Source organism: Tenrec ecaudatus, chromosome 11 (genome assembly GCF_050624435.1).
Source record: "Tenrec ecaudatus isolate mTenEca1 chromosome 11, mTenEca1.hap1, whole genome shotgun sequence".
NCBI classification, from domain to species: domain Eukaryota; kingdom Metazoa; phylum Chordata; class Mammalia; order Afrosoricida; family Tenrecidae; genus Tenrec; species Tenrec ecaudatus.
Genome location: NC_134540.1, coordinates 150,527,730 through 150,541,785, shown reverse-complemented (window position 1 = coordinate 150,541,785; position 14,056 = coordinate 150,527,730). Strand labels below are relative to the sequence as shown.

The window sequence follows — 14,056 nt, the reverse complement described above, 5'->3', positions numbered from 1 at the left end:
TTGGAAGGGGAACGTGGCGGTGAGCTTTCCCCAGCTCTCCCGAAGGACTGCGCACAGACCAATGGGGCTGAGAGGAGAGGAAGAGCGGAGCTTACACTGTGCTGCATTGTCCTCCACACGGTCCTCTGGCGAGCAAGAGGAAAGCAAGTTCGAAGGAAAAAGAAACAAAGATTATTCTATACAGAATAGCACAGAGCCGGGAGAAGGGTCAGCATTGCAGGCTGGAGTTGCTCCCACCCTTGCCCCCAATCCCTCAGAAGGACCAGAAAGCAATCTGCATGCAGAGCACCACGCTGAATACTTACTAGAAGGTTCCGGGGCTAAATCCGCCCCAACTTCAGGAATGAAGTTCCAAGTCCAGCATTCAAGAGAACCTGAGTTTCACACAATACATTTCTACCAAAGACACAATGCAAAGTACCCTTTCTGCTCTACGACATCCTATGGGGAATGTCAAGGCACGGTGTGATGCCCCACCCAGGTGAGCTCAGCGTGTATCTGGGAGGTTGTGCTCTCCTTTGGGGAGCTGCGTAATGAATGGCCTTAGACTGGGGATCGTTTGCAACACATCTAGATGCTCAGATCTTTTCAATTCAGTAGTTGGTGTTGGTGGATTTTTACCATCGCTCCTTCCCGGCGAATTGACACTTTAATAAAAGAGCGAGAAACTCATAGTTTTGCCTCTGACTTTTCCAGGGCATTCATGGAGTGTAAATTTAAGAAAGAACCAGGCACCAGAATCTTCCTGAGCACCGACAGTCAGCACTGGCTCCTTCAATTGACAGCCAACAGCAGTCCGCTTGGACAGAAGGCCTGGTAGGGTGAATGCTGTTAATAGGAACGAGGTCTGTGGCACCGGAGCCAGTCTGTTAAGCAAATTAGCTGATAGCATCCTTTGTCTTCAGTAAGTCATGACTGTTGGCAGAAGGGGCTGGCGTATTCTCTGACAAGTTAGCATTGTTCTCTCAGCAGTTGAATTTAGACAAATGTATTAAGTAAATACTGGGACAACACGAATAATTATAGGGATGTAAAATCGGAAGGCTACTGACAATGCAAACAGCCACCTAATTGTAAAGGAGCACATGGGAATGTGTCCCAGATATAAAATCATTCTGTGTTTCATAACTATAGTAAGAGGTGAAATGATGGAACGGATGTATTTTTACGAGATAGGGTTTTCGATTTGTTTGTTCATTTGATAAGTTTTCAATAAGTCTCATGTAAATTTATTTCTCAAACAAACCCCATAATTACCAGGTCACTGAAAATATAATTTAATGGGTATGAGACAAATTACTAGCCGATCTCAATGTTAATTCTACAGATACAAATTTCAACATAAGGGGTATTAAGAAGCAGCTGTATACTTGCATTATCTTGATTTAGGCAAAGGGGTTAGGGTGATTAGACGATTTTTTTTGGTATTGTCTGTCCACTGCAACATTTTCATTTTTTCCCCCAGAGAAATAAATGCTTTTAATTGTCAAAAGTGTAACACTGCAGCTTTTTCTCTGCACAAAGAGTTAGCGAAATTATGAAAAGTCTTTTACAATCATACTCCTTTTCTGGGAAACCTACTTCTTACAAATCCCCAGGAAAGACCTTTTCAGGGAAACATGGCAATTGGGGCCTTGTTGCGAAGCAGCCAAGATGGGCAGTGATGTATGGCAGACCGGAGGAGAATGCACAATCCATCTCGCTTGAAGATGATTGTGCCTGTCATTTGCACACTGCACACAAGCCTAGGGTAACTGCTCCACCTTTCCACATGCACAACTATGCTGAACTCCCCAAGGGCAGAAAGAAGGCCGTGGGGGCGCCATAGGCAGCAGATGGAGACTCTGATAGTAGCTTCAGGCCTGGCTTGTGTTTTCCAGAATAACCTTGGTACCGATATGGAAAAAACTCCTTTCCTCTTAGAAGCTGAGGAAAGTCGCTCTCAGTGGGCTTATGGCTGGCCCTGAAGAAGAAATTGCAAATTCTTCCATTGAGGAAGGAATCCAAATTCAACTCAATAATAATAGGGAGGGAAAACAGGGAACATAACCTCAATTCTCACAGAGCCTTAAGCCCTACCTATGAGGAAGTTTAACTACTGTGGGCGTCAGAGAAGGCTCTGGAATAAAATTGGCTTAGCAGTTTAAATTTCCGTGCTCTGAGCCTGCTCCTTCCTTTTATGCAGGATCATATGATTAACCATTTATTTTCAGAAAAAAAAATGAACGAGGAATGTTTTCTTCTTTTAATTGCAGAAATATAAAAAAATACTAAACACCTTTGCCATTTTCCAACAGCAAACTTGTATTTGAGAGCCTTATGAAGATTTCCAATGAAGTCTCTTAATTAAAAGTTCAACCTCCTATTTTCACCTATTTCAAATTTTAGACTGCACATGAAATTCTCAAAGTTTGTTGGTGGCTCACTTTGCTTTGTTCTGAACTGCATGAAGACAGCGGCTTAGAGAAAAATGTCTGTCTCACTCCACGTTGCTTGTTCAAGGGTTTCTTTTGTGTAGGGGAGGGAAACTTTGCTCCTCTATTTCTAGGGAGGGTCAATTAATCAGTCACCATAAGGATCATTAGGTTGTTTACATTCAGTGCAATTATAGCTAAGTGCATAATGCACCCCGGTTCTTTAATTTGTTTTTTTATGAGAATTTCGAAAACCCTGGCTTGATTATTGCACCAACCACAAAGGGAGGTCCTAACAAGGCCAGACTTCACAGTCCTACCCGCTCTTCTTGGAAGAACCTTGAGATTCCAGCCAATTCGTAAAGTTAAAAACCCAAACAAGTCATTAGTGCTTTAAAACATCTGGTTAGTACCTAGACGTTTGGTAACCTTTCTATGGTTGGTAAAAAAGGAAAGGGTAACTAAATGTTAACTTTCTTCTCAAATTTAGGACACAAAATAGAAATAACCAAAGTCAAGTGAAAGGTTTTCAGAAGCCACACTGAAGAAAAGGGTATTTTATTTGCTAATAACTGGTATTAACTTTATAAGACCATTCGGCTGTTAGCTACTCAGCTTACCTGTCACATTGGGATTTCAAGGACAGGCCTTTCTGTTGCAAAATTCATTTGATCTTTATAGAGAGAAATGCTGAGGGGCATTTAGTTTGAGGCCAGACCCAAGCAATTTAATCTTGTGCGCTCTAGAACGGTGATTTGCTAAAAGGATAAAGTAATTTATAATCGTGCCCAATAAAATATATTCATAACTAGCTACCCTCGAGACCTGAGACCAGAGTGCATATGACACAGTCAGATGTGGTTCAAGTACTTTATGACCTTAAGGTTTTTAATCTATTAATTTTACATGAACATAATTGGCAAAGCAGCATTAACAATACTAACAATTACAGGTATAGAGATTGTTTATAGTCCTGTAAATGGAAGAGATTACATGGCACCTAATCAGGCAATATTGCTCAGCTGTGATGTTTTTAATTTTTATAGCAAAATCAAATTTTTAAAGCATACTGAAAATGTGTTCACTACATTGATGGTTGGATTCTCAGAGTCAATTGTCTTATTGATTCCATGAAGGCAGGCTCCTTTCCCACATGGAAAGGGCTCAAAGAGAGGCTGCATGTAAGGGTTTCACCTTTCAAAGGGCGCGCACACGCACACACGCACGCATACCACCACCACCCACCACACACATGCATGCACACATGCACCCCCCCACACACACACCCCACACACAAACGCACACACACACGCACACCACCACCACCACCCACCACACACACATGCATGCACACACACACACCCCACATACACCCACACCCACCCACACATGCATGCACACACACGCACACACACACACACGCACACACACACACACGCACACACACGCACACACACACACACGCACACACACGCACACCCCAAAAGCAAAAGAGAGGGAGAAGGAAGATAAGGAAAAATGGTAATGAAGCTATTTGGGGGTCTCTTTGCAAGATCTTTCAAAGAGAAAAGTTCACATTAAAAGTACAAAAGTTTCACTGTATCAAATTGAATAAACCATCATTTTAAGAAGAGAACTGAAGTAGGATGAATTAGCAATATGCTACTATACTACTTATATATCTGGAAGAACTGGTAACAGTTACTTAGTCTTCACATTAATATTTCAGAAGAAATATGAAGTGGAAATTTTGGGCACCGCATGAGTGGATTAATGGTTATAAAATTTCTTAAATAATCGAATTCATGCCCTAAAAGAAAGACCACACTCTGTTACATAATTCTAATTAAAGGCAGGAGCAGAATATGAGAAGGAGCTGATTTTTATAATCAGCTTTTCCAGAATCTTATGGTGTGAAGGCGAGGATAATCTCCGCAGAGAAATGGACACTGGCCATCCATCAGCGAGTACTCACCAGCCGGTCCAAGCTGGTGCCCGCAGCGGTTGTTGGTCTTTCGTCAGGATTGTAGGGCCTGAAACGAGTGTTAAAATTTTCTGGAGCTGAACGGGCAGATCGGAGAGCTGGAGCGGGCTTGGGCTGGCCACATCCCTGAAAGACCTGCAAGAACCACAAAGACGTTGAAAAGGCAGTTCCTACAATCCCGATAGAGTCCTGGTGATGTCGTGGGCTGCGCATTGGGTTCACGACAACAAGGTGAACGGTTTGAAACCACCACCAGCCACTCCAGAGAGAAAGACGAGGCTTTCCACTCCGAGAAAGATCGACCGTCTCCGCCTGGCCTATAAGGTCACTAGGGATCGCCGTCGACTCGAAGGCAGTTCGTTTGGTTGTTTTTGGAGATCTTGCCAAACAGAAACGCTTCTCTGGATGTGTAAGCAAATGGACACAACTACAGCCATCGTGTGGCAGACACAATTACCCAGGAAGGTGTGGAGTGAGTGGTTATTTGCTCAGTTGCTTGGTTTCCTCCCAGATTAAAAATTGTGAAGAGTTGCTTTGGAGTCCCTGAGGGGTGCAAACGGATAACACACCCTGAGGGAAAGTTGCAGCCCCCTCAGAAGACGCTTGGTAGTCGACTTAGGAGAGCCAGCCACGGGAAACCCTATAGTGCTCAGCTCTACCGGCAGACATGGGGGCTCACCAGGAGTTAGGGTAACTCAGGAGCCATTTCATTCTGAGGAAACTTTCAAACATCACATCACATCACATCGCATCGCATTGCAACACAAAACAACACAACATAACACATCACATCACATCACATAACAACATCACATAACAACATAATATAACAGCATCACATCACATAACAACGTAACATCACATCACATCATATCACAACACAACACAACATAACACATAACATCACATAACAACATCACATCACAACACATCACATCACATCACAACTCATCACATCACCACAACACAACACAACAAACACAACATAACAGAACATAACATAACTTTCATTCTCAATAAACATCCATTTGGGATTCTTATTATCATGACAAATGTATCTCATGTCTTGCACATAAGGCAAAATACCTCCAGTGACTCCCCTTTGAATAATGAAACCCCAGCTGGAGGAATTCGCTGTACATGCTCTCTGGAGCAATGGCGTGGAAAGAGGACATGCAAATATGAGTGGAATCCATATAATGGCAGTTTCCCCTCGGTTTGCGGTTGACAGCTGTTCGTGTCACACTTGGGGTTGCTGTGGGAAATCAAACACTTCATCAGAATGATCTTAGGGATGGCGCCATCCATTCTTTCCCATGATGGCTTCACAAATGGGGGGGGACAGGGGGGAGGCCTGACACTTCAATTGCTGTTTTTAGAAGCTGCGTGCTCTGTGCTAGGGTTCAAGGGGTGATACTATTACTAGAATTTGAGGACATAGAGTAACATTTGCAGAACCCTTTAAGATACTTTTTTCAGTTTTCTTGGCACATAGCACCCATATCATATAATTCAATAGTTCAATCATATCGAGAAGAATTGTACAATCATTACCCCAATCAAATTTAGACCATTTTCTCCCCCCCATGGTTAAATCATATTTACAATGAGCTGTATAATCACAATCAAGTGTTCCCTCCCACTTCTGCATACACTGTTTTCTCCCCCAATCTCCAACTCTCTGCATCTCCCACCCTGCACCCCTACATCCCCTACAAACCCTCGCATCACTTATTATCTCTATGAATCACTCCTGCGCTTCACACAACTGGAAAACCCAACAGAACCAAAATACGGTGGTAAGGATAAAATAATAATAAAGCAAAGATAAAAATACAAATAAAAAATTAAAATAAAAAAAATACAAATAATGAGTAAGAAAGAAAAGGCCACCAGCAGTATTTAAAAGTATTTAAAAGGAAGACATTTTTGCCATGGAACAAGCAAGAAATTCTTGCACCTAGAACAAGTTCAGGTTGGGTCAAGAGAGAGGTCAACTGACCAAGTATCAAGTTTGGTCCAGTAGAATCGCAATTACAATGATCTCTATCTGATAGCAAAGCTGTTCAAGGCCCTTGCCTGTGGCTAGAAGGGATCTGTCACCGGCTTAATCTGACTAGATACCCTGCAGATGGGTTTTAGACCCCCCACTGTCCTCCAGAGCCTTCTATCAATTGGGTGTTTTCAATTTAAGCTCTGATACTTTTCCCTTTGTCATATTTGAATTTCGTGATTGTCATCTTTGGATCACACCAGCTAGTGAGCTTCTTCCATGTGAACTTAGCTGACTCCTAACTTAGATGGCTGCTTGTTTGAATACAAGCCTTTAAGGCACCAGATAGTATTCTGATTGATAGCCGGGCACCATCTGCTGTCTTCACTACACTTTGCTTGTGGCACCCTTGTCTTCAGTGATCATTTCATGAAGGTGAGAATTGAGCAGGATCATGTTATCTGAACTAATTGTTCTTGGATTGGGGCTAGAGTTCAGTGGGGTCCCAGAATCGATCTGCTTGTTCCTGGCATGTGCATGACTCAGGTTTACTTTGACAGTCATATCATGACAGAATCAAAACCCCCTAAGACCAATTACATCCCAAACAGCAACAAGCCAAGCAGCAAACAACAACAAACAAACAAACTAAAAGCAGGAAACCCAAAACCCATAGAAACAGAAAAGTAAAACATTACCAATCATCCCCACTGGGGGAGAAGGCGATTGCACCGATACCATCATCAATTTTCCCCATGACACAGCACTCAGGACCGCGTCAGTAGGAGACATCTATGCCGGTACAATTCCACTGTGAGCTGCAACTCACGAGTTGGTGTGCCGCATGGTTCCGTCTTCCATTTGATTGAGCTTTATCTAACCTAAGTAGGGGAATTGGTGCCAGAAGGAATTTTGAAAACTGTTTGATGAAATGTCCTACACAGAAGATGATTATATGGGTGGGCTTCAAAACGTTCGTGGAAAAACTCCATTGTCTTTTAATTCCATTTTCTCCAAGAACTCCTTGCGGCCCACTTCTGTATGTACGTGTGCATCTTAAAGTTAACTTTTTATTTGGGGGGTGGGGGGGACTGTTTATGTAAGCTCATTTCCAGCTTGCAGGTGCGTATTTAGAAAGCATTACTTCTGGTTTTGACACTCGATTCTTCTGTGGTCCCTTGTTGTTTAGTGCTAGATTATGCATATTCCATCAAGCGCACGAGGTGATTCCACCACAGCACGCTGAGAGCTCTTGAGTGCCAATCCGGATGACGAATTTCATCTTGAGAGACAACTCATTCGGTGTTCCCACGAAGGCTAATTTCTCTCCTGTTGTATTCAAAAGTTCTCCTTCAACTCAGCACTTTACAGAGTAGGAGCACTTTGTCTTAGCATTCCCTGTGATGGGTCTTAACACACTATTGATTATTCTTCCCTCGCACACTGAGCAGGATGGTGTACACCGGTGAGATGAAGATAGTGGGCCACTTTCCCCCAGTGCTTAAATCACTTCCCAGTGGCAAGGTCGTTGCTGATGGAAGGCATTAACATTTCCAAATCTCCAGGGAATTTGTTGAGCATGCTATTTTGATTTGCTTCGAAAATAACAGCTGTTTTTTTGGTTTTTTTTTTTAAAGAGAAGTATAAAGCCTAAGGCAAAGCAATATTAATGGCTGTACTGCGATTTCAGGAAGCCAGGAACTGAAAGAGTTAATGGAACATCTTAATTAGCCCTTGGGGGAGTGGGGGGGAAGCTGACTCAACAGGTTAAATTAAAGGGACATGAAATGCCCTGAAATGATATTAAAGCTTTAAGGGAGATATTTCATCTTCACAGAAAACCGTACCACTTATTTGATATTTTTTAAATGGGTGTTGATTATAATGATAGAATGTAGGTGAGCTAATATGATATACTCATGGACCAGCCGCTTTCTGTGGACTTTGAGCATAGTTTCAGTGAAAACGTGGCTGGCTCTATAATCCAAATTCAAAGAAAATACTGGCTTCTAGCTATTTGGGGACAGCCTCTGGACCTACAGGGACAAGTGAAGACCTACATTGTAATCTGTCACAGTCACCTCATACCTAAACTTTCTGTTATTCCCTTCTCCAGGGGGAATTGTCACAGTAGACACCCTTTCGTGTGATGCCACCAAGCTCAGGATCCAAGAGCGATTTCCCTGAATTTCACAAGACTTCATGGGAAATGGTGGCGAAGGGGATCCTAGAAATAGAGCACCGGCTTCCTGTGTAGCCTGGGAACGATGTGTTACAGAAGCTTATTCAAATCCACAATGCTTGAAACAACCCGTCTCAGCCATGTCTCACAGAACTTCATTGATGTTATTATTAGTCAGCTCAAGTTCCAACTCAAAGCAATCCTATGGAAAGCAGAATGAAACACGGTCCTATGCCTTCCTCACAATTACTCCTGGGCTTCAGCCTATTGTTGGAGTCACTTTTGTCAACCCATCTTGCCCGGCACCTTTCCCTTTTAGCTGCCCTTATACTTCCGCAAGCATGATCCCTCTCCTTGTTTGTTTGTTTGTTTTTTCCTGCCTCTCTACTTTGCTAAGCATGATGTCCTTCTCCAGGGACTAACTAGTGTCTCCTGACAACCTGTCCAAAGTATGAAATTTCACCGTCCTTTCCTCTAGGGGCATTCTGGCTGTCTGTCTTTTAGACAGATGTGCTTGTTCTTGTGGCAGTCCATGGTACTTTCAGTAGTCTTTGCCAACACCATAATTTCAATGCATTGATTCTTCTTCCGTCTTCCTTATTCAACATCCGACATTCACGCAATGAAGCAATTAGAAATACCATGATTTGTGTCAGGCCCACCTGGGTCCTCAAAATAACATCCTTGTTTTTCAACACTTTAAAGAGGTCTTGTACACCAGATTCACCTAATGTAATGCATTGTTTGATCTCTGACTGCTAACCTAACACTTTGCTGACCAGCATTTTCAAGCCCAAACTGTATCATGCAGCGGACTCCTATCAAGACCAAGATTGCTTTGGGTTTATAAAACTAATGTCGATTGCAAACAGAAGTAGTTACCTTGTTACTAGTCAGCAACATTCTGGCATGAAAACACGAGCATACTTGTGGCTGGTCAGCAACGACTAATCTTTTTCTCAGCACCTGTAATCTATCTGCTAGATAAAATGTTCTTACAGCCGGAGGCTCAAGGTGGTAGGTGATAAAACAAATCCTTGTGCAGAAAGTTTGGACTGTCTCAAATAATTTTCAGAGTTTGTTAGTTAAAAAACCCAATCGCTGCCTTGTTGATTCAGAACCATGGTAGCTCCGCATGTATCAGAGTAGAACTAAGGTGGATTTTTCTGAAACAGTTCACTAAGCCTTTCTCGGCTGTCCCTTGGGGTGGCCTTGGATGTTTAATTATTTTTAGTTAGCATCAGAGCATGTCAACCTTTCATACCATCTCAGGGATGGGGTTTTAATAGAAACAGCATGATTAGAACTAAGAGAACCTTCTCTGAGACTTAGTTCCTAGAGTTCCTAAGTGAAAATAGTAATAATCATTACACAGACATGCTGTGACGGTAAAATGCCAGAAGTAAGACAGGAAACGATTGCACAGTGTCTGGAAAGGTGTTTTTTAATTATTAGTTAATTAGACCATCCTGTGATCAATCCCGGGAACATTAGCGGCAACAGTGGCTATGTTTTAGGCTGCTAACTGCAGGGTCAGCAGTTCAAAGCCACCAGCCACTGCAAGGGAGAAAGTGGGGCTTTCTACTCTTGTAAAGAGTTAGTCTTGGAAACACAGGGGGACGTTCTATCCTGTCCTATAAGGTTGCTATGAGTCAGCATCACCTCGATAGCAGGGCGTGTGTGTGTGTGTGTGTGTGTGTGAAGTTGATCCTCTCAAGAAATTTTGCTTTCTAAATATGGTGAAGATAGCTGATGGTGCCCGGCTATCAAAAGATAGAGCATCTGGGGTCTTCAAGGGTTGAAGGTAAACAAGCGGCCATCTAGCTCAGAAGCAACCAAACGCACATAGAAGAAGCACACCAGCCTGTATGACCATGAGGTGTCAAAGTGATCAGGCACTGGGCATCAAAGAACCAAAATATCATACAATTGTGAATAAGGGAGAATACGGAGTGGAGACCCAAAGCCCATTTGTAAATCACTGGACATCCCTTTACAGAAGGGTTCCAGGGAGGAGACGAGCCAGTCAGGGTGCAGTGTAACAACGATGAAACATACAATTTTCCTCTAGTTCCTAAATGCTTCCTCCCCTTCTCCTCCCCTACTATCATGATCCCAATTCTACCTTACAAATCTGGCTAGACCAGAGGATGTACACTGGTACAGATAGGAACTGGAAACACAGGGAATCCAGGGTGGATGATCCCTTCAGGACCAGTGGTGATACTGGGAGGGTGGAAGGAGGCTAGAGTGGATAGGGGGAACCAATTATAAGAATCTACATATAACCTCCTCCTTGGGGGACGGACAACAGAGAAGTGGGTGAAGGGGGACTTCAGAAAATCTAACATATAACAAAATAATAATTTATAAATTATCAAGAGTTCATGAGGGAGGTGGGAGCGAGAAGGGAGGAGGCAAAAAGGGGCTTAGATGGAGAGCAAATGTTTTGAGAATGATGAGGGCAATGAATGTACAAATGTACTTTACACAGTTGATGTATGTATGAATTGTGATTAGAGTTGTATGAGCCCTAATAAATGATTTTTTAAAAAAAGAATGACATCATAGAGGAGCTGATACCAATGGCTCAAGTAGAAAGAAAATGTTTTGAAAATGATGATGGCAACATGTATAAATGTGCTCAATACAATTGATGTATTGATTGTTATAAGAGCTGTAAGAGCCCCCAATAAAATGATTTATTTTTAAAAATCAGGAAAGATGTTAAAAAAATTTTTTTTTTGCTTTCTGGGTATAGTGACTTGAAGCCCACAAGTCCAAAATTAGCCATTATGTCTGACACCAATCTATAAAGTCCTCCTCCATCTCACAAAACACACCCAATGATGCCTTCTCTAAGAGGAAAGCTGAATCCGTGAACGTGTAAGCATCTCAGCACTGGCAGGGGTCTCCACACGGCTGCTCCAGCACCCAGGGCTGGGCTGCATTGGGGTAGGTCCATGTGGCTTCTCCTCGGGGATGTCTTGCAGGAAGTGAGCCTTGCCAGCTAAAGCAGGGAACTAGCTAAGGCAACTGCACCATCAGAAATCAAGAGACCTGAGAACTAGAAAGGCGAGGCTCACTGAGCCATTTATCCCTCCACCCTTCACACGTGTTTATTGGCCAGGCTGGCACAATAAACTAACTACCTCAATCCACCGCATGCCAACTTGGCACATGTACAGAATTCTTTAGCCTCATAATTGCAATTAAGTAGCACCTACACCTTAATCCTATAATCCTGAGAATATGTCCCCCCACCTATGAAAGTTTATAAGCCAACCACTTCATGCCTTTATCCTCCCAGTTTTGGGTATCCAATTTATATACTGCCCACTTACGTCAACCCAGTGGTCTGAGAAGACAATCATATTTTTCTCCATGAAGAACCTTGCAGATTCCTGGGAATAGCGATCGCTGCCTGCGGAGACATTTCTAACATTGCCAATGCTGTCTAAGGAACACTCTGGGACTCTATCATAACTGAATATTTTATACAATAGCGACTGGACTATTACAACAGACTGTTCTTTTGTAAAAGATCAAGATTTGGGACTTATCAATTAATGCTAAAATGTAATTGGAATGTAACTGATTTCTGTGTAACCCCTTACCTATATAATGTAACCTTACTTAATTGGGATTTGAATCTGCAAGGGTTTTAGAGAAACATTTTGCTATATGTTGATCAGCTAATAAAGGATATTTTCTATACATTCAAAGGTAGGCTCAAGCTCTGAGTTGATTAAACAATTGGTGGACAGCATGGAAGGATTGAATTCAAAGAATTTCTCATAGCCTGGGTTCCAGCCTAACAGTGCTGCTCATGATCATAATGTTTGTCGTGGCTATCATGTGTTGCTTCTATAGAAAGCTAAGGCGCATGAAGGAAAATTATATGGCTTCATGACTCTTTTGAGTTTTATGCATAAAGCAAATGCTGTGGGGAGCAGAGAATGGAAAGTGGGTATATAAGGATGAGTCCTTTATTCTCACGCTAAGAAGCCTGGAAGGGTAGGTTTCTGGGGGTGGAGAGAGGCCTTCACCCTTGTCAGTTGAAAGTGAGTCCCAATCACATTCTCATGATATTGTCCCCCACTTTACCCTCCTCTATGGCGCTGACTTAGAGTTATCTCTTACAAGTGCACAGCTGATTGCTGGGAGGCCGGCAGTTTTAGTGATGGAAGCAAACATTCCTACTTGCTCTGTCTCTTCCTGCTGCAGCATCCAACTCCTCTCCTACCTTCCCCAATAGTAGATGGACAGAGGGGGAATTTTATCCCCTAAGCCTGGATTCAAAGTGCTTGCCATAAGCCTGCATTTTTGGTTTGGCTACACTAAATTTGTCTTTAAATTTGCCTTGAAATGTATAGGAAATTACCATGTCGACCCTGTAGCTCTTTTGAATTTTAGATATAAAATTGTGGGATATAAAAAGAGTGTTCCCCAGCTCATCTCCCCCCAATATGTGTCAGTCATAGGACACTGCTTGCAACAATGGTAAATGATTGTCAAGTTATTCTCCCTGAAGGCATCAGCCATCCAGAGCAATCAGACTACTGTCTGGTCCACTGTAGGTAGGACTTTGACCCTACTGATAAGGATAGTGATGGTTTCCATGGAGAGCAAGAGAAGTGGTCAAACCAGCTCAAACATCCAAGGATAGGCTGCCATCCTGAATCTAGACTCTGCCCATCTTGCCACATGTATACCCTTAATCCCTCCCCTTCCTATTGCGTGTACATCCCTAGATCGTCCCCCTTCTACTACTGTATTGCCTATAGGACAACCCCTTGCTGTAACATATGTCTTTACTTGTAATCAGGGTGCTTGCATGCCCCAAAGATATATAAGCCTTGGTTAGAAATAAATCACTCATTCTCTCCTACCCTCCTCTCCCCCTGCATCTCCTCATGGACCACCAAAAAGGGCTGAGGTGAGCATGCTACCATTAACTGTGTCTGACTCTTTCATTTTACTTTCTCTCCTATCTCTCTTATTCTTCATGACTTTACTATAATCTGCATATATTTTAACCATACAATTGTGCTTACCAGACCTGTGATAGTGTGAGGGGCTGATTCCCCCCCAAAATTCACTAACATGTTTACAGAGACTGGAATTCCAGTTAACACACCTAGACCAGGGACCTAAGAGTGCAGGCTCCTTGGTGAAGACAGTTCGAACCTACTGGGAGGAAAAGAGTTTTAGCTGTAACAGATTTCTTTGAAAGCGTTAGCTAAGCCATTCTACCTTCTTCTACCTTTAATTTGCAAGTAAAAATACTATTTTAAGCGATTAAAGATCTTCACTTTATAGCAGAACAGAAGTTTCCAGACTACATAACCTCTGGCTAAGCCATCCTACTGTTGAACAAATCATTAGTCCTACGCCTTTAAGAAATACAATCAGAATTACCTCCTGCGTATCTCCTTCCAATGGAAGTTGAAAGGAATAATTAGATAATTTGGAGAAGTATT

At 42.5% G+C, this 14,056-nt stretch overlaps 1 protein-coding gene across 1 annotated transcript in view; it reads right to left on the bottom strand.

Annotated features, from left to right (window-relative positions):
* GPC6 (glypican 6) overlaps positions 1 to 14,056 on the bottom strand; it is a 1,382,124-nt gene that overhangs the window by 120,957 nt on the left and 1,247,111 nt on the right. The window contains exon 6 of the mRNA XM_075563532.1: positions 4,390 to 4,533. Within this exon, the coding sequence (XP_075419647.1) occupies positions 4,390 to 4,533 (144 nt within the window). The remainder of the gene's footprint in view (positions 1 to 4,389; positions 4,534 to 14,056) is intronic.